The 23,901-nt window shown below is 41.6% G+C and overlaps 4 protein-coding genes across 5 annotated transcripts in view; 2 read left to right on the top strand and 2 right to left on the bottom strand.

Moving 5' to 3' along the window:
* Positions 1–4,540, bottom strand: part of LOC136448559 (adhesion G protein-coupled receptor L2-like) — a 50,624-nt gene extending 46,084 nt beyond the window's left edge. Inside the window, exon 1 of the mRNA XM_066448168.1 lies at positions 4,435–4,540. The gene's annotated coding sequence lies outside the window, so the exon portion shown is untranslated. The remainder of the gene's footprint in view (positions 1–4,434) is intronic.
* Positions 4,541–9,271: 4,731 nt separating this feature from the next.
* Positions 9,272–13,372, top strand: LOC136448553 (uncharacterized). Its single transcript, XM_066448162.1, has 6 exons — positions 9,272–9,497; positions 9,998–10,268; positions 10,713–10,941; positions 11,429–11,604; positions 11,996–12,053; positions 12,233–13,372. The coding sequence occupies exons 1-6, from the start codon at positions 9,331–9,333 to the stop codon at positions 12,784–12,786; spliced, it is 1,455 nt and encodes a 484-aa protein (XP_066304259.1). The 5' UTR covers positions 9,272–9,330; the 3' UTR covers positions 12,787–13,372.
* Positions 13,373–15,334: 1,962 nt separating this feature from the next.
* On the top strand, positions 15,335–18,231 carry LOC136448556 (uncharacterized). Its single transcript, XM_066448166.1, has 3 exons — positions 15,335–15,917; positions 16,383–16,647; positions 17,127–18,231. Exons 1-3 carry the CDS (start codon positions 15,766–15,768, stop codon positions 17,229–17,231), a joined length of 522 nt encoding a protein of 173 aa, XP_066304263.1. The 5' UTR covers positions 15,335–15,765; the 3' UTR covers positions 17,232–18,231.
* Positions 17,487–23,901, bottom strand: part of LOC136448554 (uncharacterized) — a 45,464-nt gene continuing 39,049 nt past the window's right edge. The window contains exons 52-59 of one of the 2 annotated variants that reach the window (XM_066448163.1): positions 23,503–23,661; positions 22,681–22,812; positions 22,128–22,232; positions 21,470–21,566; positions 20,957–21,079; positions 20,179–20,319; positions 19,339–19,645; positions 17,487–18,942 (exon numbers count right to left, since the gene is read on the bottom strand). In XM_066448163.1, the coding sequence (XP_066304260.1) occupies positions 18,889–18,942; positions 19,339–19,645; positions 20,179–20,319; positions 20,957–21,079; positions 21,470–21,566; positions 22,128–22,232; positions 22,681–22,812; positions 23,503–23,661 (1,118 nt within the window). In that variant the 3' untranslated portion in view covers positions 17,487–18,888. The remainder of the gene's footprint in view (positions 18,943–19,338; positions 19,646–20,178; positions 20,320–20,956; positions 21,080–21,469; positions 21,567–22,127; positions 22,233–22,680; positions 22,813–23,502; positions 23,662–23,901) is intronic. The other variant, XM_066448164.1, reaches the window with a different exon arrangement.

The raw sequence follows: 23,901 nt of genomic DNA on the forward strand, positions 1-23,901 counted from the left end.
AAAGATCTAAATGTCGCGAGACCGAAAAACCAACACAAGGCTTAAGGTACTTTAGTTAATGGCCAATTATCAGGAAGAGGGGGGATATAAGTTATAACCAAAACCCGTGTGTCATGTTCATTGCCATACCACATCAATAAGAAACAAACCGTTGTCTAGGTTACAGACAGTTTGTACAAAAACTGACAAAGAAAAGACAAAGACCATAGAACAAACAGCATTTGTGTGAAACCATAAGTACATAATAAGTAGGGGCGAGAAAGAAGTGATTGCGACGTTTATAGATTAAGTACTGTTAGAAATAGTTTTCCCTAAATGCAGAATCATTACCTCCGTGAAAAATGGAGGTATAGTTTTTGGCTATGGCAAATTGTCCGCTTTATGCACACCACTGTCTGAATAAACTATCAAAGGACTAGTACACCCAAAATATCCTAGTTTGCATGATTAGCATCGCATTACGTTGGTACTCGACAAGTTACCTACAGGTCAGAAATACAAATTAATTTATCCCTTCTATCTTGACCTTTTTCAAAGTCTGCAACTGAAACGCCCCTGCAGTTCCGAAGAAAACACACACATATACACACATACGCACACGCACACGCACACACGCACGCAAACACACACACACACATACACACGCACACACACACACACACACGCACGCGCACACACACACACACACGCACGCGCACACACATACACACACACACAAACACATACACACACACACACAAACACACACACGGAATATGTTAAAGGTTAACGCTTCGAACACTGATGGCAATCGCGGATGTGATCAACTCGTACTGCGCCGCCAATTTACCACGTCGAGTTCGGGGGATTACGGGGATTCAAACAAACGCCGTTCAAGATTAGACCTGTGTCTTACACACGGAAACAAGTTATCTTGTACAGATTAAAGTGAGACATTCGACCTAAGGCGACTTTGATTAGCTTCACATCTACGACGTGAAGCAGAGTTAGTAACACAAGAATTTATAAAATGCTAGACTCACAGCTGATTAACATTCACTTTTATTTGGTGACGTCACTGTGCAGAAGTCGCCGGTAGGTTGACTGAATCGTTTTTCACTACAGACTATATTTGTTCTTCGTTTTCGTTTAAGCAACGAGTTGTCGCTATCAGCTGGCTTAAACTTGAAACTTTGATATCAAGATTTTATAAACAGGAATCTTAAGTTCACAGTGCCAACCTTCGACTACGTGTGTGCCGAGTTTTGATGTTGTTTTGTTGGCTTTTAACATATCAACGTTTCATTACTACAATATCATCTTCTGTTTTGGTACTACTATCGTAGAGTGGAACTCATTGCAACTAAGTACAGTAGGGGAGCCCTCATTAGATAGTTTTAAACAATACTTACAGTTAGATGTACAAAGACAGGTTCATTGTAATATAACCAGCTGCTACCGCGCCGCGTGCCTTTCGAAGCTGGTGTATTGTGTCGAAGGGCGGTTAACGGTACCCGTATACCGGCTACATGCAGATGCAGATACAAACACAGAACATTGTACCTTTTCAATGCAACCAAAACACCCCAGCATTCTCTACGTTCTTGGCATGTTACGTAAACATTTTACATATTCAAACAAGAGTTCGGAGACCTCAAATCTCCATGAAATATATATTATGCAAATTACGCCCTCCATTTGCATGATTTATATTCAACTATGTTCACTGTCACATGACTTCCAACTGCCACAAGTATGACATTCCATCTACCAATATGGATTTACAGTATTTTCTCATTTATTATGCAAATTAGGTCTTCATTTGCATCACTTTTATCTATCAATGCCCCTTTATTTCTCAGTTACAACATATGCTGCATTTTTTAATTGTCATACCATTGAACGGAGTGTGTTTATAAAACCCCTTAACTATGTAAATTAGATTCTGATTTGCATTATCACCATTTCAAGTAACACTTTTAAGCTATCCACATAATAGAAACAAGTATATAGGTTTGGTAGTGTACCCCTTTGTGGTTTGACCACCAGCTGTTGGGACCTGGGGAATTCTTGTCCCAGATTTGAAACTAACAGGTGTGAGCTACCACAACATGCCTAGAATGGAAGTACATGTATAGATTTCCTCATTACTTATGCAAATTCAGTCCCAATTTGCATAATTTGAATTCATTGAGTACATCTCTGTCTAAGCTACCTGCATAGTAAATAACATGAAAATCTGTTGCTCCTTTCTTCAGTTATTCTCCTTAGAAGATTTTGACAAATACGCCATTGCAGCTCCAGTAATACATACCAGAGGGCCCAAAATCGACCTTGACCTTTCTCCTTCCAACACCTACCGACATACCAAATACCATAACAATCCATCTACACGTTCTTCAGTTATGAAGACTTTAAGCATCCGAAGACGCACACATACAAACACGCAAACACACACGCAAACACACTCAAAACAATATCCCCATGAAAAAAAAGTATTTTTTCATGGAGATAAAAAAAAGGTTGACGCATGGTTTTCACAAATATGATGACGCCTTCAGTCATTTTAACCACAACGTGTACAGTATATAATCTGCAAACAGATTTACATACAGACGGCATGATAAAGCACAGCAGCTTTCTTGGAATGTGATCACACCATAAAGTTCTGACGCAGAAGGGATGCTTCTCGCTCTCAGGCCATGATAAACATCCAGGTGCAAATGAAAGATTTAATCTTCTCCTGATCGTCTAGATCTGGGATTGCGTGCATTTTCAATATATAGTAGTTGCCAATATTCCACTGAAATGTTGTATAAGAAACGAAGGAAAAAATAAGAGAATGGTGTTGGCATCAACCCGATGTACAAATACGGGGTATGTAATTACACGTACATCAAGACGGCGTCGTGCATTAACAATACCCCCCCTCGGCGTTGCCTGTTAAACACCTTTTGTTCTCTTCTTTGCGCGACGCTGTACGAACGTCAGTACTAGAGGTCCTGCGATTTCCCCTGTGGCTCTCTTGACACATTCACGAAACAAATATGTATTGTTACAATACTTCGTCCACCCATGTAATGTAGAGACAAAGCTATTCAAGATTACAGTGTCATTCGGCTGTCAAACACACTCTGCTGGCTGAATCAAGGAGTTTTCATTTGAAACCTCCTCGGTTGAGTCCACCCTGGTGATGTGGAAATGAATATAGATACATAGTCCGTTGCAGATTCGGCTGTCAAACACACTCAGCTAGATGAATCCAGCGGTGACGATAATGCCATAAAGTACCCACTATATGGTGAGATCAACGATCTCACGACTACTTGTGCAGTCACAACACGCCCTGGCTCTATCTTATACTCCATCTAAAGGAGTAAGCAATGGTAGGGGCCATAAAATACACCACATAAACTGTGAGAGGCCATGTATAATTGAAATGCATTCAGTCGTTAAGGAATGGTAAGTGTGGCCGTCGGAATGTTGGAAGGAAAGGGTGGCTTAACAACATTAAGTACTACACAGAGCTATACACCAATAATCAAAATAAAGATCAAAACTTTTCCCGTTAATCTCCCCCTGATTTGTTTTTCCTACAACATCAAACATATTTTACTCTTCTTATTTCTGGTTAAAACGATTTATTCAAACACACTTCTTAGTATAAAACGAATGCTCTAAACGTTTTGGATGGTTTACCGGGACACATATATGTAACCCATGGGAAGAACGACCCAGACTTCAGAGTATATGCTTCTTTTCTGAAAGATAGATACGCTTGGATTGCCGTGTGCACATATGGTGTGTAAAGACAAGAATTCCGGCATCCTTTTCCGACATTTCAACTATATCATAACGTGTCAATGCTTTGTTTGTTGAATCTTCCATCAACTGAGTGTACCCAAAAGACAAACGACATGGACAACATATCCATTAGTGGTAAAAATTAACCACAAATCATCCCTGAGAACAGCCACTAATGTTGCTGATATACAGTGAGACGTATGGTGAAGAAGGCACGATACATTTTAACCATTATATTGGTATCCTCAGGGCAAGCTATTTGTTATACCTTATATCTTATTAATGCCAGCAACTGCCACAAAATACGTGGTTTCAGCCTGCAATATAGATATTTGTGTAAAACGAGTCGATGCGTTGTTGCAGTATTCTGGCTATACAGGCAAAATGAGCAAGCCAATGCATTCTTTTTGTGTCTTCAACCGTGGATTAATGTTTCCCAAAATTCTTCAAGAAAATTGTGTTGTAAAGCACTAAAATGGAACCAAGAAAAGGAGTTTAAACGTATTCTTTTTTCTGCCGCTTCAATTGGCTTGAATGTTTCTTCGTAAGACAGAAGTTGTATCTTTAACTCTAAATCCCTTCAACTGTAGAATCGAAACCTATCAAATCTTAATATTTCTTGCAAATCTTGAAATTTGTTGAAAATCTTACCTTGAACCAAGATGCGTTGACGGCCGACAACAGCTTAAATCACTACTCCATCTGTTCTGCGGTAGGTCCTCGTCAGAAATGCTAGCAGGCTGCCGTTTCATATTCCTCCTCCCTTGCGCTGACAAAATGTACCGTACCGTACCACGCTCCCGTTATTTATGCGTGACGTCTGAGAGATTGAATTCCCGCTAGGGGCGTACAAGACTCGCCGTAAATGCACGTGCATGTCCAGGTGGAGACACTGTCCATTGCGTAGGAAGGGAGATGGTCTTAATTGGTGACACCCCCATTCCACTAGGGCGGTGACCTGGCAGCGACCGCGCTGCGACCGAGCGATTTGGCAGATCGCTGAACGAATTTCATAGATAACAAGATAATCCATCCAGGCCTTCTCCAGTTATTCTGCTTCTTTACTAACAAACAAACAAACAAACACACACACATACAAACGCTACCCTCTGTATAACCTTCTCGGCGAAGGTAACAAGACCTTCCCACATACCAAATGTCAAGACAATCTACCCAGGCATCCTCGAGTTATCGTGCATGTTCAAACACAGGCAGGCAGACACACATACACTCACACGAACGGACAGACAGACAGACAGACAGACAGACAGACAGACAGACAGACAGACACACGCTGCCGTAAAACACAGCCGTCTTGGCGAAGGTAAAAACGGATCTCTTTCCGCTGTGTGGTTTGTTATCGTTTCAGACATACTTTTGCATTTTACAAGATATCCCAATCATGAAGTCGATGGTTGCACAAATCCGATTTAGGTCGCAGCGAGGTCGCGGCGCTATCGCCGTCTCGTTGACTGGGGGCCTGGCGTTAACATTGATACGGGGATGAAGATCAACATGTGATGAGTGTAAGCACGGAATGTCATTGTACAACAACCTTCATGGACATGTTGCGTGATGAAAAATTAGCGTGAGCTAGTCATCCCTCGTCCCTTGGTAGATCAAACAGGCAGCACATAATCATTACCTCCGTGAAACGGAGGTACTGTAGTGTAGTGACTTGCTATGTGTTTGTGATGGTAAAGAAACATAACATGTCAGAAATGTGACTCAGTCTTAATATCAGATCATGTAAATAAACAGCAATACGAAAATCGAGCAAAGTGATTCACCTAAAAAGATGGGCAGTGTTTAATGTGCATGTGCCCCGTATTCAGGATGTAAACACGTTAATCAAGAATTTCATACAATAATCAGGGAACTTCTCTAAATGCAGCCACCATCTGGATGCATTGGAATTTACGGAAGACCACTAAAAGGGCCATTATGATGAACTAGTCCATTAATATATAAACCTCTAACGTAACATAAAGAGTTAGAATTATAGCGTGTGTCATAATGTTTTATGTGTAATGTGTATATTGTACTATTCATGGGAAGTGCCTAAAGTTATCTTTCAATCGATATCTAGATAATATAGGACAACCGTTGAGATGACTTACTTGGTTTGCTTAATCTTTAAGAAAAATGTCATGACATCCAGCCGGACATAACGATGAAACGAGATATCAGCAAAATCGGACGTTTCGCTGCAATACCGTAGAAAGACACTAGGAGGTCCGTCAACAAACATAACCTTCATTTTTTCGACTACTACCCAACAACGAAATATCATAAGGATCCATTTACAGTTTCTCGAGTTATGCTGGTAACACACATACACACACCAATAATGGCAACGTAATAGTGATGAAATGGTGGTTGCATATCAATTGGTTTCAGGGTATAAGAAGAAAGTGCAGGCAGAAAATACCAATATCTTTTTAATCCCTGCAGAGACGAGAATAAGGCACAGGCTTAAACTCTGCATGTTTAATGCAGAGTGAATGCGCAATGAAATATTAGCGTTACACAAGCTAGTGTCTTCCTCCTATTGAGGGCGCGCCCTGTGGCGCTTCTGTCAACACTAATCAGTCTCACAGTCTCAGAGTCTGGCTCCCCGCTTTCACCTCTGCATAGCAAGCCGCAGGCTGGACTTATTAGTGTGTGTGTTTAAAGCACCTCGACTGTCTCAAAAGGAAAATTCAGCTGAGGTCTTGAAAGATCACGGTCTCCAAATAACGGCTGATCTTCATGCTGTTGTTGCAATAATCTCTATGCTGGAGTTGGGCTTCCTGTATATGGTACATACGTCATAGCATCTCGCACGAGACCTATAGTATAGTTTCTATGTAGTAGATTTTTTATATAGTATAGTTTCTTCTAGATTAACCAAGCTGGTTATAGGAGAACAATTTGCCAGGGAAGTTTGTCCACCATAGGTTTTCATTTGCCCGTATCCAAGGGAAAATGATACCGTTCCCGTGGACAGACTCTCCTGACAGAACCGTGATCTTTCAAGACCTCAGCTGAATTTTTATTATTCACCCTATTTATGCCGAATTATTCTATCCATACCCCCTTAAGAAGACCTGGTCGAGACTATGAGACTTACATGGATTCAAGCTTTTAGCGCCTTATAATTTGAGTGGGCAGAACAGACTTGCTGGTATCGCCACTTCGCAACTTGTTCCCATGTGTCTCCAGCGGTTGACGAGTTTTGCAAGGCTCGGATGAATAATTCTGTGGCGCGTGTATCGATCGGGTATTCCACAGGCAGATGGTAAGTGACATTACTGACCAGGAGATTTATTTCGCCTCCTCGCCGTGTTCTGCATGGAGCCCTCGGGCGGGGGTGATTGATGAAGCCGCCGCCTAGAATGTCACGGTGCGATGTGTTCCTCGATGTGACTCAAAAGAAGAGGCGGTCATGCATACATTCCCCGTCCCTGCGCTTCGACGCCGTAACCGTTAAGCATACCATTACCTGTTTTATATACACACAGAGTATTCCATCCTCTCCCTCTGAAGTCATAGATGCTATTTTGGGAAACCAAGTATAACGTTTATCTTAATTCATCACACGCTTTCATGTTTTCTTAATTAGTTACTGTGGCTTCCAAAGATATGCCAGGCCCCTAGGAAATAACATTCGAAAGAGGTATTGTATGTATCTTGATTCAAATATTCCTCGGTTCCACTTAACTCCTTTTAAGGCGTACCCGGTTATTCATCTTGTACGCTCTTTCTACGTTATGTACCAGAAACCATTCTTCCGCGTTCGCAGGTTACTTGCTGTGTAACCAACAATGTATGTCTGAGGTCGGGCGGCAGTGCGCGTTGCTGACACGGAAACTGTGCCTAAAGTACTCGTTGTGGTAATGGAACAAAACCCCGCATGGTCTTGTACTCATTCTTGCCACATTCACATATCCCAAGCAGTGTTGAGTAGATCCCAGGGTATATTTTTGTAAATTGCTTTTGAAATTTAAGGTTGCAACATTTTCTTCCTATCATATCCATTTATATAGCTTTAGAGTTTCAGAGCTTAGAAAAGGATTATGGTTCAAGGCATATTCCAACCACATTTTACCAATAAAGACCGATAAAAATATAATGTCATCCAGCATGTAAATATCATTCTAATCAGTGTAAAAATAACGTTTGACGGGGTGGCCTGACATCCAAATAAGGTAGAAGTCTGAGCACCTGGCTTTCAGCACCAAGGACACCACCCATGGTCGCACGATGACGTCATAACCGGCTGCCCTTTCTTTAATGGCATATCAGTTCTGTTGCACTCAGTTTCTATTGCACTCCGTTCGTTGTTGCTAGCGTCCGTAGAGCCAGCCGTGTCTGGGGGTTAAGATTTCAGGGTCCCTATCAACATAGCCACGAGGAAGTCGGTGACAAGTATTTTGCAACTAGGCCACAGCAAGTAAATTGTATGGATGACATCCTCCGCCGACTCCAAAAGTAATGAGATAGGGCGAAAAAAAAACAAGGTGGGCAAAAAAAAAGGTTCCTAAATTTTCAAATTTTGAGATCATAAACCTTGTTAAACAAGAATTGAGGCAAAAAAAATATGATATCATAACCAACAGGTCTTTTACTCCTGTATTCAACCAATGAGCGTCCATATATGATATAAAACTTCCTTGATTCAAGAGTAAACATGTCCTTGAAAGTGTGTATACAGCTCAGTTAACTAGAACAAATGCAGAAAACAGCTTGTCATACCATCATGATCATTCATATTTTTGTTTACGACATATTTGCCAATTTTTGGCATGTTGACCACCGTCGGAGGGCAATGAAATGTCTTGTTTTTTGTTTTGAAATCAGGCGGAAATTAATGAGCGCGCTGATGTCATCCATAAGAATTACTTGCTGTGGCCCTACTAGCTAGTATTCTATGGAGACTGGCACAACGAACAGAAAACGATAGAAATTGACCGATATGCCGTCAGAGCCTGCGAAGGAGGCTAGCCATGCTTCACGAACTCGTTTCGACATTATCTCTCGTCCGAATGAGATTGAAGATGCGAACATGTTGATTTATTTATATACTTGTATGTACATAGTGTTGTATCCACTTGTTCACTGTATAGTTGTTCAAGCCTTACGAAATTCGCTCTACTTTTGTTGTGTCAATAAAGATTGTTGTTTATTCAACTGTTGCACACAGTTTTGGTTGCGTAGCCTAACAAGAGCGTAGTGTACTCAGATGTATCTGACAGTCTATATAGTATTGTGAGCTTTGATTGCTAAATACACTCGCTACGTTGTCTTAGAAACGTGTGCCGCGAATTTGTTTATGATACAATACACGTTCAGCTTTTGTTGTCTAAATGCATTGTGGTGTGGTGTGAAGATATGAATCGATATTAACACATGAAAATTGAATATACAATGGATGGTGTCTGTTGCATTGTCAAGTGAAATTTTTACATAATGCATTGCTATGTTGTCTTGGGCAAATAAGGTATAAATTGCCAGGAACAGTGACTAGTGGCCACTCAGTCCGGTTAGGAGACTACGCGCATCACTATGGCACCTCGCTCCAGAAAGTCTCACAAGAAATCCGCAAAGAACTTCCCGGCGAAAAAACGTGAGCCGAGCAGGCGGCGGGAGGCAGCGGCTGGGGTAACCGAGGCGTGTGAGGAAGTCGAGGACACGACTTCTATTCTTCAATCATTGGGTCTGGACCCAGCAAGGTAAGTGTGCTATATATTCGTGCATGACATTAAGAAGATGACTGTAGTTTTTATTTTATATTCATCGAAACACTTATCGAGTTGAGATTTCCACCCTGACTAAATTGGCATTTCGACTTTTTTTTGCAAGTTCATACCCGAAGGCTAATTGTAAGTACATGGTACACTATACATACAAGTGACAATGGACAGTGTTTGGCGGTCTTGTTATAAGATACTCAAAATACTAGGTGTTGGCTAATTCTAGAAGAAGTTGTTGGCTATATCTAGAAGAAGTTTTGACTTTTCTGAATCAGAGGAAAACGAACAGTCCAACTTTTTTCAATTATATGTGGGTTCTGCGTAATCACAAAACATAATTTCCAAGCAGATCTCTACGTGGCGAAATCGTATCCAGCCGACTTGAATCGTACAGCCCTCGTAGAGATCTGCTTGGAGATTATGTTCTGTGATTTATATAACACATCACATATTAAAGGATGTATTTCGCTATTTTTCAGATACGTGCTCGTTGGCCATGGCCAGTGGAATCTATTGTCATGCTATCTGAGGTGCTTGCACCAGGAGCGTAGATGGTTTCCCTTGACAAGGGACAACACCTATGCCCTAGCAGACTGTGACGGGAGAGGACAACTAAAGCAGCGGAGCTACCAGCTGGTTCGGCCGAAAGTATTTGAGTCAGTCTCCGGGGAACGCCACGTGCTGTACCTGTGCTCGTGTGACAACGCACGGGAACAGAACGGCCGTCTGTCAGCCATGGACAATGTAGTTGTAAGTGTCATTTGTTGAATATACTGTAAATGTTTACGGTGGGTTGATGTTCACTGTTCGTTGCGAACTTACCACCGCGAACATTTCTGTTTCTTCAGTCCGCATACCCATCGTTACCATACGACCATACATTGTAGTGTTATGTTGTGTTGGAGGACACTGTTCTGTCAGTCTGTAGTACCCTTGCAGAGTCACCGAGTAGGTGGTTTTTGTCTAGCTATCTACAAAATCGCGAGCTCAAAACCACCACACTCCATTTTCTCCTTACCGCAATATCAAATCACCACGAACTCGCAATGAAGAATGTTCATGTTAAAATTCGTACTTGTACAACAACCCTTTCAAAACATATTTGTATTTAGTTACGCAACGTTATACATATTTGTAAATGTTTTGTCTGCCATGTACCAGATGTGCTGATGACTTTCTATAATCTACCAACAGACGGGTGAGGATCTGCGAGCCTTTGCCGTGCGGGAGGAGGGTCTGTACTGTCTTCACGCCCGGGCGGCAGACCAGATCATCACGCCTCCGCTCATCACCGAAGAGTTAGAGGAAGAAGAGGGGGAAGATGAGGATGAAGAGGAGGAGGAGGAGGATGTGTACGAAGGGGCTGTTGATCAGCTTCAATTAGACCCATTCCTCGCTGCCGTTCACGACGGAGATACGTATGGTAAGACTGTCAACAATATCTACTATCAAAAGTGGCGTTTGGTAGGGTGTTTGGGTAAGGTAAATGGTATGATATTTGAGGTCTTGGTTTGAATCTTGGTTTGACATGCCCCGGCGTCGTGCCCTCAGGAAAGGCACTTTACAAAGTTCCTCACTTCACTAAGGTGGATATATAGCTTCGGTTAGGATCGTGTTTGAGGAGTGTCACAGCTTGCACCACACTAAACATATTTTAAGAGCCCACCACACTATACCTACTTGGTGTACCTTACAAGCTTTGTGTGTTGCACAAAGGGGCGGTTTACCACATGATGTGTCTGTATCTGTATCTATATAGCCGGTATAACCGCCATTAGGCGTAACACACCAGCGATGGTGCAATATAACTAACAAATAAACAAAGGAAACATACAAAATAGGATTGCTTTCATTGCTCGTAATTTCTTGTACCTTTACCACGTCCATGACTTTGATGATTTTGTTTTCAGGGATTGTAAAGCGTCTTGTCGACGGTAAGCTCTGCTGTGTGATGTGTACGGAGAAACAGACGAGCTGTACACACGTCAACATGTACGTGTGCTGGTGTACGTACAGGGGGGTGAAACCAGACCTCATGTTCACGGACTCAGGTCAGCACATCGATATGACGAATTACAAATCGAAGGTGAGAATTAGCTTAAGACGAAGCTTACTTTACTGAAGATTGTAGTTATATAGTAACGATAGAAAATTATTTTTTTTAATCGTATTATAGGAAAGTTTTTAATACGATTATAATATAATAATTACTACATCTCAACTATGTTTAACATCACGAAGACACGAAACAGAACCTTTAGTTTTAGAACCCGTGTTCTAGATTAGTATTCGAAGACCTGTCACTATATGTACGACTTTTATGTGTGCATAGCTGTACTTTGCCCAACAGGGCATGAATGCACAGTAAAGGTTACCATTCGATTAATTTCAGCAGAGCATGAAGTCTGACAACCAAAACTTCTATCTTATTTCGTCCTTTACATACATACTAAAGCTGTTGTTGTTTTTCATTACAGATATTTTCATGCGACCACTGTGGCCTGGAACCAAAGACCATCATCTTTGATCATGACGGTAGGTTGACTAAGTCTTGTGTCTATAAATTATGGATTATACTTGTGCTATACATGTGCTATAAAACTAAGCCTTGATTGTGAATCAGTGATATCCTTGATGATGTATGTCCGTGATCACCTGATAATGTATGTTCTGGGCGTCACAGTCTAATTCATATCTATTTATGTAACCCCCAGATACGGCGTTCGGCTTTCGGAAGGATCTGCTGCAGCATATGCATACGCATCAACCCAGTCCAGAAGTGACAGAATACGAGTCTGACAAATGCCGGAAGGGGTTGAACGAACTCCCCTCGCCCGGCGTATTGAGTCTTTTCTGTCCGCACGGAGTCTGCTACGGGTTCGAGCTCATCCGGAGCTGTGACCTACCTCAACACGAATTCGAGCTCATCAGGACGAGGTTCAGGAAGGCCCCTAAAGTCATCGTGTCTGCCAACAGCTGCCAGCTGCACGAGTACGCGCTGGACAGAGATCCACACTTCGTCAAGAACACTCTATTTCTCATAGGCAGGTCCGACTTCAAAGGACACATTTGCTCGCTTGGGTACAGTCTGAACATGTACACCGCTGCATTGGACGTCAAGTCTCTCAACACCCGGGTCAACAAAATAGCCAAGTCCCGTCTGTTGAAGGTTCAGCCGCATCTAGCTTACATGACGCCTTCGGACTTCATGCTTCACGCCTCAAAGTCCTTAGCGATCAGGAATATGAATGTACGAGGACGTTACTGATGGACATTGTGATCTGGTCACTTTGGTTTACTTCACTTTTATGCACCTAATGTACATGACAATAATATTTCTTCATATTCATATCTTCACTTAAAAAAGAGTGACCAAATAAGTTGACCAGTTGCTAGTACGCACTGTACGGGTCTCTACAAACACATTTCCTTATTTTGTCCATTTTCTTTGATATCACATGTACATTGTAATCCGAACGGCCAGCCAGGATGTTTTACAGTTTGTATCTATGTTTATCTAAACATAAGAGTCATTCTGTAGCTCACGTAGCTATTTGACCAACTGGTACTGTTACATCTTAATGTACGGTTATAAAGCATCAGCTGCTACATGTACTTGTCAGTACGTGCATTTTAGCACTCAAGTAAGTGAGGATGAACGATGATGATGAACGTTTTTAAAACGTGCATCAATTGTAAGGCATGCAATACTTTAATTCGTCTGTGATTTTAACCCTTTAAGTATGTTAGACTTTTTAATTTGTCACATGTCGTTTAACCTTTTATCCAATGTATGGAAGATGCTCTTGGGCTGCCAAATCTTCTTTGAATAAAACCACTTTATTCATTCAGCTTATCTATTCAGTCTTCAATCAGTCATTTGTCGGAAACTACATTCTTGGCCGATGGATAAGAAAGTTAATTATTCACAAACAAGATCTATATACAAGTAGTGGACGGCTGAGGAAAAGTTGTCCACAGAAAGCAGGTGATCTAAAGCCTAAACCTCTTCGTTACGTGCAACAAGTGATTTGTACCTGAATGTAGGTGGCGCTTCCACGTGAAGCCATTGTGTTAAATGGGCTCCAAATGCGACGCCTAAATATCGGTCACTTTATGTTAACTCGCCTTTTTAAACGGCTGAAAGGCAATTCTGAATGTACGCGAAGACGTAAATACTTATTTGAAAGTATTCACTAGCCTTAGACCTATCATTGTCTGGTATATTTTGTCGGTGCTATAAACCCTATCCGAGCCTTATCTGCAGTACCGATTCCGACCGCCTCCAGGAAAGTTACTAAAACGACCACCAAATTGCCAATGTTCCTACTTTTCGGGAATTAGAAAATCGAAAAAGGCTCGCAAAGGGGTTACATTCTTTTAGACTTATTTAGCGCTAAAATGCGACCATTTGAAATGAAAAACGACAGTATTTAAGACATTTCAACAAACTAAACCATGGGATAGTAGATCATAAGTGACACGTTTCCATTTCAATCTACCAATAGAAGTGGTCGAGCGAGTGTACATTCCCTGCAAATTGCTACGTTCTGAAGGGCTGCTAACAGTTACACCTAATTCATATTCATATATTAAGGAAGACGTTTAACAAACGAAACGGTCTTTTACGTCTGTTCGTTAAAGATTCGATACCATCTTTCTCTCAAAATGTTGTAAGGTGTGTGACATACTTCTGGATGCAATATAACATTGAGCGCCGGGGGGAGCCGTTTGATGGGCTCTGGTCTGAAAGACCACTCAGTGTAAAAGTTAGTTTGATACACCATCGTCTGAAACAATACAACCTACCCCTGTTGAGAGAACTTAGTGTCTATCATGGCCTGGTCATATCCTTCGTGATTGTTTTTGCGCGCGTTGGCACCAGTTTTGGGGGATGTCTAGAGAATGCCATATTAGATTAAGCTACAAAACAGAAGACCACAGATGTGCTGCTGAATTTACAATAATAAAGGTGAACTGATTTAAAATACTCCAGTAGAACCTTTACCAAAACAGGAGCATGATGAAAGTAACGGGAAAGGTTGGCATGATAGTAGGGCATTTATATGTTTTCAATATCTTCTTTGAATGTACGGTTTGTTGTTGAATGGATCACCTTAAGCTTAGAGGGCAAGCCAGGTTTCTTTTCCACCCCCTGCAAATGTCTATAGCATTTCCACAGGCTGTGTCTTTTGCTTGTGGTCCTGACACATGGAGCTAGTTGTCTAGATGTCTGACGTCACGTATGCGTCTCCTCATCCCCGCCGTCTCGTGGACTGACCTTGAAGTGGTCTCTGCTCAAGGTCAGTTTCTTTCCGCTGACTAAACATGATGTTGTGTTATGTTTGCGTTTCTAGTTGATTCTAAGCCTTGTAATTTTTCCTGGCCATAGCTATACAATGTAGTTCTACACATTAACTGATCATAGACTTATTTCTAAAATTTAGAGATAAGGCCATACTGATTTGATAATGTGGGCCCTCTCTACACCCAAAGAACTGGTGCGAGCGTGCAGAAAAAAATGCTTGAAAAAGGCTGTCTTCATTATAAAATCTAAGTGGTCAATAAGGTTGAACAAATAACTGAACACACAGAACTTGGTATACCAAACAATGATTGCCTAATTTTTGCTCTTTCATATCCTCTAGATTCTTTGACTCTGTATAAGACTTCACTCGGGGTTTGAAATGCATTCTTCTGCTTAGTTGTTACACATGGCAACATTTATGATAGAAAGGAAGGCATTCTACGACATCGTCTCTCGTCCAAATGAAATTGAAGAGGAGCATGTTTATTTAGTTATTTATTTAGATACTTGTACGTAGGATAATTCATTTGTTGTATCCACTTGTTTATTTATATGTATAGTTGTAGTAGACGAAAGACGCTCGTACTTTTGTTGTGTCAATGAAAAGTGACTATTAAGCTGTTAACACAGTTCAGGTTGAATCTGAATACAAATTACCATGTAGATACATCACAAGCGCATGTTGTCTAACAAGAGCGTAGTGTACTCAGATGTATCTGACAGTCTATTGTAAGTTTTGATTGCTAGATACACTCGTTATGTTGTCTTACAATGTGTGCCGTGAGTGTGTTTTGATACGAATTACGTTTGCTGAATACACGACCGGCTTATGTTGTCTTAATGCAAGACTACACAATGCCCTGCTGCGTTGTCTTGGGGACAGAAGATATAAATTGCCAGCAACAGTGAGTACCGGCCACTCAGTCCATTCATGAGACTATGGGCACCACTATGGCACTACGCTCCGGAATGCAACAATGTAGTCGGCGCGAGGGAGCGGCTGGTGTAACTGCGGCCAACGAGGAAGTTGAGAGCCTGACTTCTAACGTTCGAACGTTGGGTCTGAACAAGGATTCAACTTATACGGAAAAGTAAGTGTATAAGTTACTTCCCTTCTTGCACGACATTAGGAATATGGATGTAGTTTTTCTTTAATTTTTTCAATACACCCAGTTAATGCGCTTTACTTCTGTAAGTTATTGCCGATGGCTAATTGCAACTCCTGAAATAGTACAACGAAAGAGTATACAGACAGCGCAACTAAGCTTTTGCGGTTTGACTTTCTTGAATCAATGGAATTTGAAGTGCCTTCTGTAATGAGCGGGCTTTGGGAAGTTAGCAGGGCTGTGGTTTTCTTTTCGTCAGTCCTGAAGTTGGAAAATTGCGCCGAGTCTTGGCGGCTTTGATAGCTCTTTCATACCCTGATCGTTAGAGGGGCAGTTGGAGATAAACTGTATTTCGTCTTCCGCCGCTTTTAACATGATACAGTAGTTTCAAATCCTTTCCCTCCACAGGTAATTTCACATATTAAAGGATTACCTTTTGCTATTTTTCAGATCCGCAAGCCATGGCCAGTTGGATTCATTGTCGGGGTATGTGAGGTGCTTGCACCACGACCGTAGGTGGTTTCCCTCGAAAAAGGACAACACCTATGCCCTAGCAGACAGTGACAGGAGAGGACAACGAAAGCAGCGGCGCTACCGACTGGTTCAGCCGAAACGATTCGAGTCAGTCTCCGGGGAACGCCACGTGCTGTACCTGTGCTCGTGTGACAACGCACGAGAACAGAACGACCGTCTGTCAGCCATGGACAAAGTAGTGGTAAGTGTCATTTGTTGAATATATCTAAGTTTGCGATGGTTTTATGGTCGCGGTTTTCGTGGTGACCTCTTCACCGCGAACTCACCCCCCGCAAACATTTGTGTTCTTTCTTATAACATCCTCGTAACTATACATCGTGTGTTCGAGGAGATTGTTCTGTCCGTCTGTAACACCTTGCCGAGTTGCTAGTAGCTGGTTGTCGACGAGCTGTCCAAAAAGGCGTTTCCATTACTATAGCAGTACTGTATGTGACTAACGTGCTATCACAAACTCAAAACCACCGTAAACACTACTTCCATTTTGTCCTTACCTCGATATCAAAGCACCACGAACTTGAAATGAAGAGGAAAATGTAACAGGTTTAAGTTCAAATATGGTACTTCAGTACTACTTGTACAACATCTCCATCTAAAACATTGTATTTGGTTTTGTCTACCATGTACCAGATGTGCTAATGAATTTCTATTATCTACTTCCAGACGGGTGAGGATCTGCGGGCCTTTGCCGTGCGGGAGGAGGGTCGGTACTGTCTTCACGCCCGGGCTGCCAGCTGCACACGTATGCGTCGAAGAAGACTCTTGTAGGCGGGTCACTTTTTAAAGAACGCGTTTGCTCGTTTTAATGACAAGCTGAGTTTTCTCCCAATCCCTCTTAAATCCTCGTAAAAACTACTTCCACGTACAAGCTGCCTTTGTCACTTGTGGTCCTTATGCCAAGAGTTGGATAGGTCATGTTTATGAGTACCGTGTAACATAAGAGATTGTAGCTCACTGAGTTTGTGGATATCGTATCCATACTGCTCCTCCGTGGCTCAGGGGAAAAGATTCTGACAGAACATGTTACAACCAAAAAGGCTTTTATTGAACTTGATACAAACAGGTCGCATAAGCTTATTATCCCTTATACTCGCCCTTCTGTCTATAAAACTCAATAGACCAAATACATATGACGTCTTGTATGAATATCCAAAACAGAAAGAGCAATGTAATTATCTCCAAAAAAGCTTTTACGTACAGGCTAATTAAATTTCAGTTGTCGTCTCAACTGTGCCTCTATTTGAACAGTCCTTAGCTCTCATTCTAGGTGACACACTAATGTTAGGTGACACATGTACTCAGTAACATTACCGATGGCAGACAGCCTTCTGCACACTAAGTCTATGTTTTTGTTTGGAAAGTGATCCACTGCAACAGAATGCCAAATACAAACTGAGGGTTGTGATGCACCATCACTGTAAGAGCATTGTTAGACCGTCAAGCTAAAGTTACGTTTCAGCAGAAGAGTTCTAAACTGGTATGCAAGATGCATGCATTTAAATCACATTCCAATAGTTTTCAAAGTATTTATAAAATTGTATAAGGTGACTGTGTAATGTTGAATTGCTGTACAATAATTTTCTTGGCTAATGTGGTAACTATTCAGAGAGCTACGGGTATATTCAATTGTCAGGTTGCAACTTTGATGTGTGTTTTTCATATGTTACATCAGCTGAAATCTAACTGACTTGTGATGGACCGACCTGATTACAATATTTCATTATATCACCCTTTATAACAATAACAATAATAATGACTTTAAAAACAACATATACATGTGTGATTGTCATAAAGCATGCACTTAAGATTTGACAAACAAAAAAACCAAAAAAATATATATATACACAAGACAACCTGAGTTGCACTTGATATGCAACAAACAAGGGAGCTCATCCCATAAACTCATTTTGCACCTACAGCTCTTAACGCTTCAGTATTCCACCATAGCATTCGCCTACCACAATGTCAATTTCCCCTCGAACTTGTTCAATCAGCCCATAATTTTTGCCTGTGTTACGATATTTGAAGTTCAAGGGAGTACAAAGTTGCCTTTTGCAAACTATTACAACAAATAGATCTTAATTGTCAAAAATTTGACACACTTTGTGGCAGTACTTCTCTAAACTTACCTGTAACTTTTCGGTGATGACAATGACTGTAGGTGACAAAACGTATTTTCAAAATAAGATTTCCCCCCCCCCCCATCAATTCCACAGCATTAACAACCCATCTATAATCCAACACAAGAGCTACAGGCCATATGTTTTACAAATGCAACATGTAAAGAGTAAATGACTATCAAACATTAGACCCTGTGTGAAAGGGCCACTAGGAAAACCATGTTTCTGGCTGATGACATTCTTGGTGTACTGGACAGATGTTCCTGTGGTGTGAAGATGATGTTGCAGGTTACTGTCTCTAAGGCTTACAGGCTGAAGTCTACCACTGAGGAGGCTCGAAGGGACCCAGTCATAGATCTCTGCAAACGGGACAGATGATAGGAGATTTAGATGAAGCAAACGCAACTTTCCCACCTGACACCGTCTTTATCTATCTTTAAAACTGCCAATTGTATGCATCGAACATGGAAACCACAAGTTGTCGTATAAAGGTGCTTACACTGCTTCTATGTCTATGCCTGTTTTCAAAACCAGATGTAAAACTTGATCTACATTTCGTATCAAGAATACACCTCTAGCAGCTACAAAGAAGATTATTACGTAGTATGATATTTTTTTTTGGATAAACCTCAGCACTACCACCTTCACCGGCTGCATTAAGTCCTGCAGCTGCACCTTAGATATGATGCCCTAGCAAAGGGCTTTGTTCAGTGATAATTATACATGTGTGAATGTGCAGAGGAGGCTAAGCTTACCCTGTCATACGGCAGACTCTTTGCATAGTTAGCAGGTGCCATAGGATTGGCACTGTACCCATAGGCCTCCCTGGGTAGTGATGACACAGAGCCAGCCCGGAGTGATGAGACTGAGCCTGCCCTTTTCATCATGGGGTTGTAGACCCCTGGCTCCTGGGGCACTCCTCCCCTCAGTGTACTGTAGGAGTCAGGCTGCATGGAGGGGTTGTACACCCCAAAGGTACCAGTACTGGCCAGCGACAGTCGGCTGCCTCGCATTGACCCATTGCTGTAGCCAAGCACGCCAGGTGGTGGGGCGTAGGAGTGCCTAAGGTAACAATAATATCACAAAATCAATCTAATATTGTCATGACTCTGAATAAACACCCACCTGCATTTGCAAAAAAAACATTTCAGAATGCAGAGAAAAATATGTAAAATACATGCATCGGGCAGGCTAAAGTGATACAGGAGTTGGTATCATCAATCACACATTGCAGGAAATAGAAGACAAAATTATTTTGAGCCCTGGTTGGCCAGGTAATTATACTTCATAAGATGCTGTTGTGCCTCATGCAAGATAAACAAACTGACAGAGACTTGACATGCCAAGTGTTGAAGATGAAATAACAGTCATAAATTTCTGGATAACAGAGATCAGAGAAAGTGTGGCATTGCAAACACAAAGACTGCTTGAAGGCTATAAGTTCAATGAAGGAGAATTATATCATCTACCAAGTTAAAGCTGTTTTTGTCACACAGAGAATATACCGTGAAGGTTAGCCTCTATGCTGCATTTCCCAAAAAGTATTGCAGGCAAAAACGTTGATACCAATCCTCGTCACTCACAAACTAACCAACCTGTTAACACGAAAAGTATGGGGACGATGTACGGCAGAATGGTCCCCTGCCCAAGCGTGGCGTGGAATAGGGCTAGTAGTGGTTAACGTTGGGTTCACAACACCGTTTTCCAAACCACCATCAACCAAGTAATGAACAGTGCTTGTAAAAATAAAGGTGTGTGCAAAATGCTTCATTGATGTTATCAAACTTTAGTAAAATGTCAACAAGCATGGCAATGAACTAGCTTGGCCACAGCAAGTAAATTTTATGGATGACATCCTCTGCAGGCTCTAAATCTATTGGAAGAGAATGAAGAAATACTAGATGCTTAAATTTTCAAAATAGAGACCGTAAATGTTGTAACTAGAATTGAAGTGACAAAACGTGGTGTCACAGCCATCAAGTCTTTCATTCCTGTATTCAAGGAATACAAAAAGCGACACTAGTGTGGTAGCCTAGTATAACTTACCAATTTGGCAACAATACTCAATGCTTAACCACCCACAGAAGTATTACCTCTACAAATATAATCAAGGCTACCCAACAGCAGATTTTCTTATTCTGTATTTTTTCTTCACGATGACCATCTCTGGTGGGGAACAAGATTTTTTTATCAGGCAAAAATCAATGCGCATGTTGATGTCATCCATAAAATCTACTTGCTGTGGCTTTATTGTGATTCATAATAAGTCACACAAAAGGCATGCTGAATGCATTCTATATCAGAAGCAAATACAATGATCATCATGCCTTCTGACGTTGTCTTTCTCATGACATAAGTGGTTTCTACTCTTACCTGACAGATCCTGTTTTGCTCACGAAATCCTCCACTTGCATTTGCTTTCCATACATCAGGTCAGAGTTGGATTCCCCCACGCCGTATGGCGTCTTACGGGCTTCTTTTCCTTTAGTGTTCAGCCTACAGACAATAAAGGGATGTCTTAGTGGTCAGGAACAAGAAACAAGGCACAGATGATAGGGAATGAAATCCCCATTACATATTGTTCAACTCTTGGCATTCTATAAGTATATTATAACATTTGTCACTATTGCAAATTGTGTTACGATAGATATGTCAGTGTATAATTATACAAATACAGACAGTATGAAAAACAACATGAGAGGGACAAAAAGTCTATGAAATGTGTAATGTTATAGGTTGGTTCAATATATCATGATGTTTAATGGTATCATAATGGTATCATGATGATGATGGTATGACAAGGAAGTTTTGACAGAAACCTCTGAGTGGTTAATCAACTTTTCCACACCACATATCTGACTGAAATGATATATTTTACTGTCTCACCATTTAATACAGCAGTATAGAAGAACAACCAGCAACACAAGAGCAGCTATAGCACCCAGCACAATTCCAATGATCTCTCCACTGGTCAGCGTACGACCTGCAATGTTCAAAATTTTATGACAATGTTGAATTCTGTAGATAAGTGTCCAGGGGAATGGAAATACTAGCAACAATACATTGTATATTACATACTGCCTAGTAACTTCAATTTTGCAGTCTTTTCAGAAACATACATTGAAATCTAGCAGTTACGTGGCACAATGAATCTACATTGATAACAAGTCTGGGTGTATTTGAATTTGTATGCCCACTTAACTGCCTCATGGCATAACACACTAGATTTGTACTGAAGATTATGAGATGCATAATTATCCAGAGAGATTTATTTGATCCACTCACGCCAGGATGCACCCCTACACTTATTGGTAAGTGTGATGGGTTCTTTATCTAACCTCTTATTGGGATCCCCGTTTAACGTCCTACATTGCAGTGGACCCCTGCAGTGCAGTGGACCCCTGTCCCGACAGGTCCCAAAGGCATAACATCGGGACCTGTCGGGATTAGAACTCAGTAACGACAGGTTCTGAGTCAACAACCCTAACCACAAGGCCACTGTGCCTACATGTGTAGGTGGCATGTGGGTGTGTGGACCACTTACGTTTATCACAGGTGGTGCCATGAAACCCCCTGGGACAGGTGCACACAGGATGCTGGGTACTGGTCTTACTGCAGGTGCCACGCTGGCAGTATCCATCACAGGCATCTAAGAGGGGGTGAAAATAAACTATATTAAGTATTTGCCAGCAAACATGGACAGGTTTGCATTGTAGTGCAACTTATGTCGGGGAAAAAATTTAAGTACAGTAGGTGACATAATTTGCAGGAGCGAACATTACACGTTGTTATTGAATACTATAAATGTCAGGAAGTTATGTTTTTATTAAAATTCTGCATCTCAATGGTACTGGAGTGCCCACTAGTAATCACTGATGGTACTGCAGAATGGAACTGCCTGGATGGAAAGGAGAGGGTGACTGGAAGGTGTCTAAGAATCCCAAGATAATAGTGCCCATCAACGTGATCAAGTGTAAAACATGTTTTATTTGCTTATCGCAAACTTGTAAAAATACATTATGCAGAGTCATTTCTGTGCCTTCTTATCATATAATAGCAGTCTACCTTTAACATGAAAAGTTGGTTTCAAAGCTGACCTTTACACCTGGTTTCCCCATCGTTGACAAAGCCAGGGTTGCATGTACACCTGTAGCCCTGGGGCTGGTCCTGACAGACTCCGTTGTAGTTCAGACAGGGGTCCACTGTCCCTGCTGTGCACTCATTGATGTCTGAAAATGAACAACCACAACTTGAACCTTAGGCTATTCACTTATCTAATCTATGCCTTGGTGTGGGTACCTTAGAAGACCTGGCAACCAGTTTTCTTGTTTTTCTGATATCAGGCAATCCTAAAATGTAACCCAGTGAAAATGTGAAAGTGATCTTGTACCACAGTTAAACTCACAAAAGGGCTAATATTTTACTGGTCGTAATGCTAAGTATAGTATTTGCAGTTACATTGTACTGGAGAAATTCCCCTTATTCTTTTTGACAAGTACAATGAACAGCGGACAAGGGCTCAAAAACCCTGTCCTAAGAACTGCAACCCTTTCCAGTAGCATGCATGTCAGGTGAGCGACAACAGCCAGGATTCAAACTCACAACCATTTGGTCCACAGGCAGGGTCCCTAACCACTGAACTATGCACCCTACTCCACACCCAGTGGTGGCAGGGATTCTGGCACTCTCTCTCTCTCCAATTTTACGTCTTTTATTCCCCATCATATGGGGGTTGGACGTGCTTGCACATGGATGGGGGAGCCCCAGAACTCCTCACCAAGTGCAAGTCTTTTTTGTAGCAAGAGTTTTTACTGCTGGATGCCCTTCCTAATGCCAACCCAAACCCTACTGTTGGGCTTAGGACATGGGAAATATGTGTTAAGTGCCTTTCCCAAGGCACTACATTTTGTATTCCTTACCTTGGTAACAATCTGATGCCTTTGAGCTCCCAGAGCTGACGGTGAGAAAGCCTGATGGACAGAGTGTGCACGCCGCCAGGTTCTGGTTCTCACGGTAGGAGTTTTTGGGGCAGGGCTGACAGGAGCCATCAGGCTTCAGCTCCTCTCCAATAGGACACGCTGTAAACAGGACAGACGTCAGTCAGGGTCAGATATAACCAAAGTAAGACAGTTTCAAGTCATTAAATTCATTCCCAACAAGATGGACAATAGGGTGTTACCCATCTCTGTTTCAGTAGCCCTTGGCCCACTCAACTTTGCACATTCACTACAGCAGTACCTAGTCCACTGGTAGTGGTGTATGTTGATACATGTAACACCACTTTCCCGCCATCTTGGCCAATGTTGCCCCTGGACCAG

Source organism: Branchiostoma lanceolatum, chromosome 14, assembly GCF_035083965.1.
Source record: "Branchiostoma lanceolatum isolate klBraLanc5 chromosome 14, klBraLanc5.hap2, whole genome shotgun sequence".
Taxonomy (NCBI): domain Eukaryota; kingdom Metazoa; phylum Chordata; class Leptocardii; order Amphioxiformes; family Branchiostomatidae; genus Branchiostoma; species Branchiostoma lanceolatum.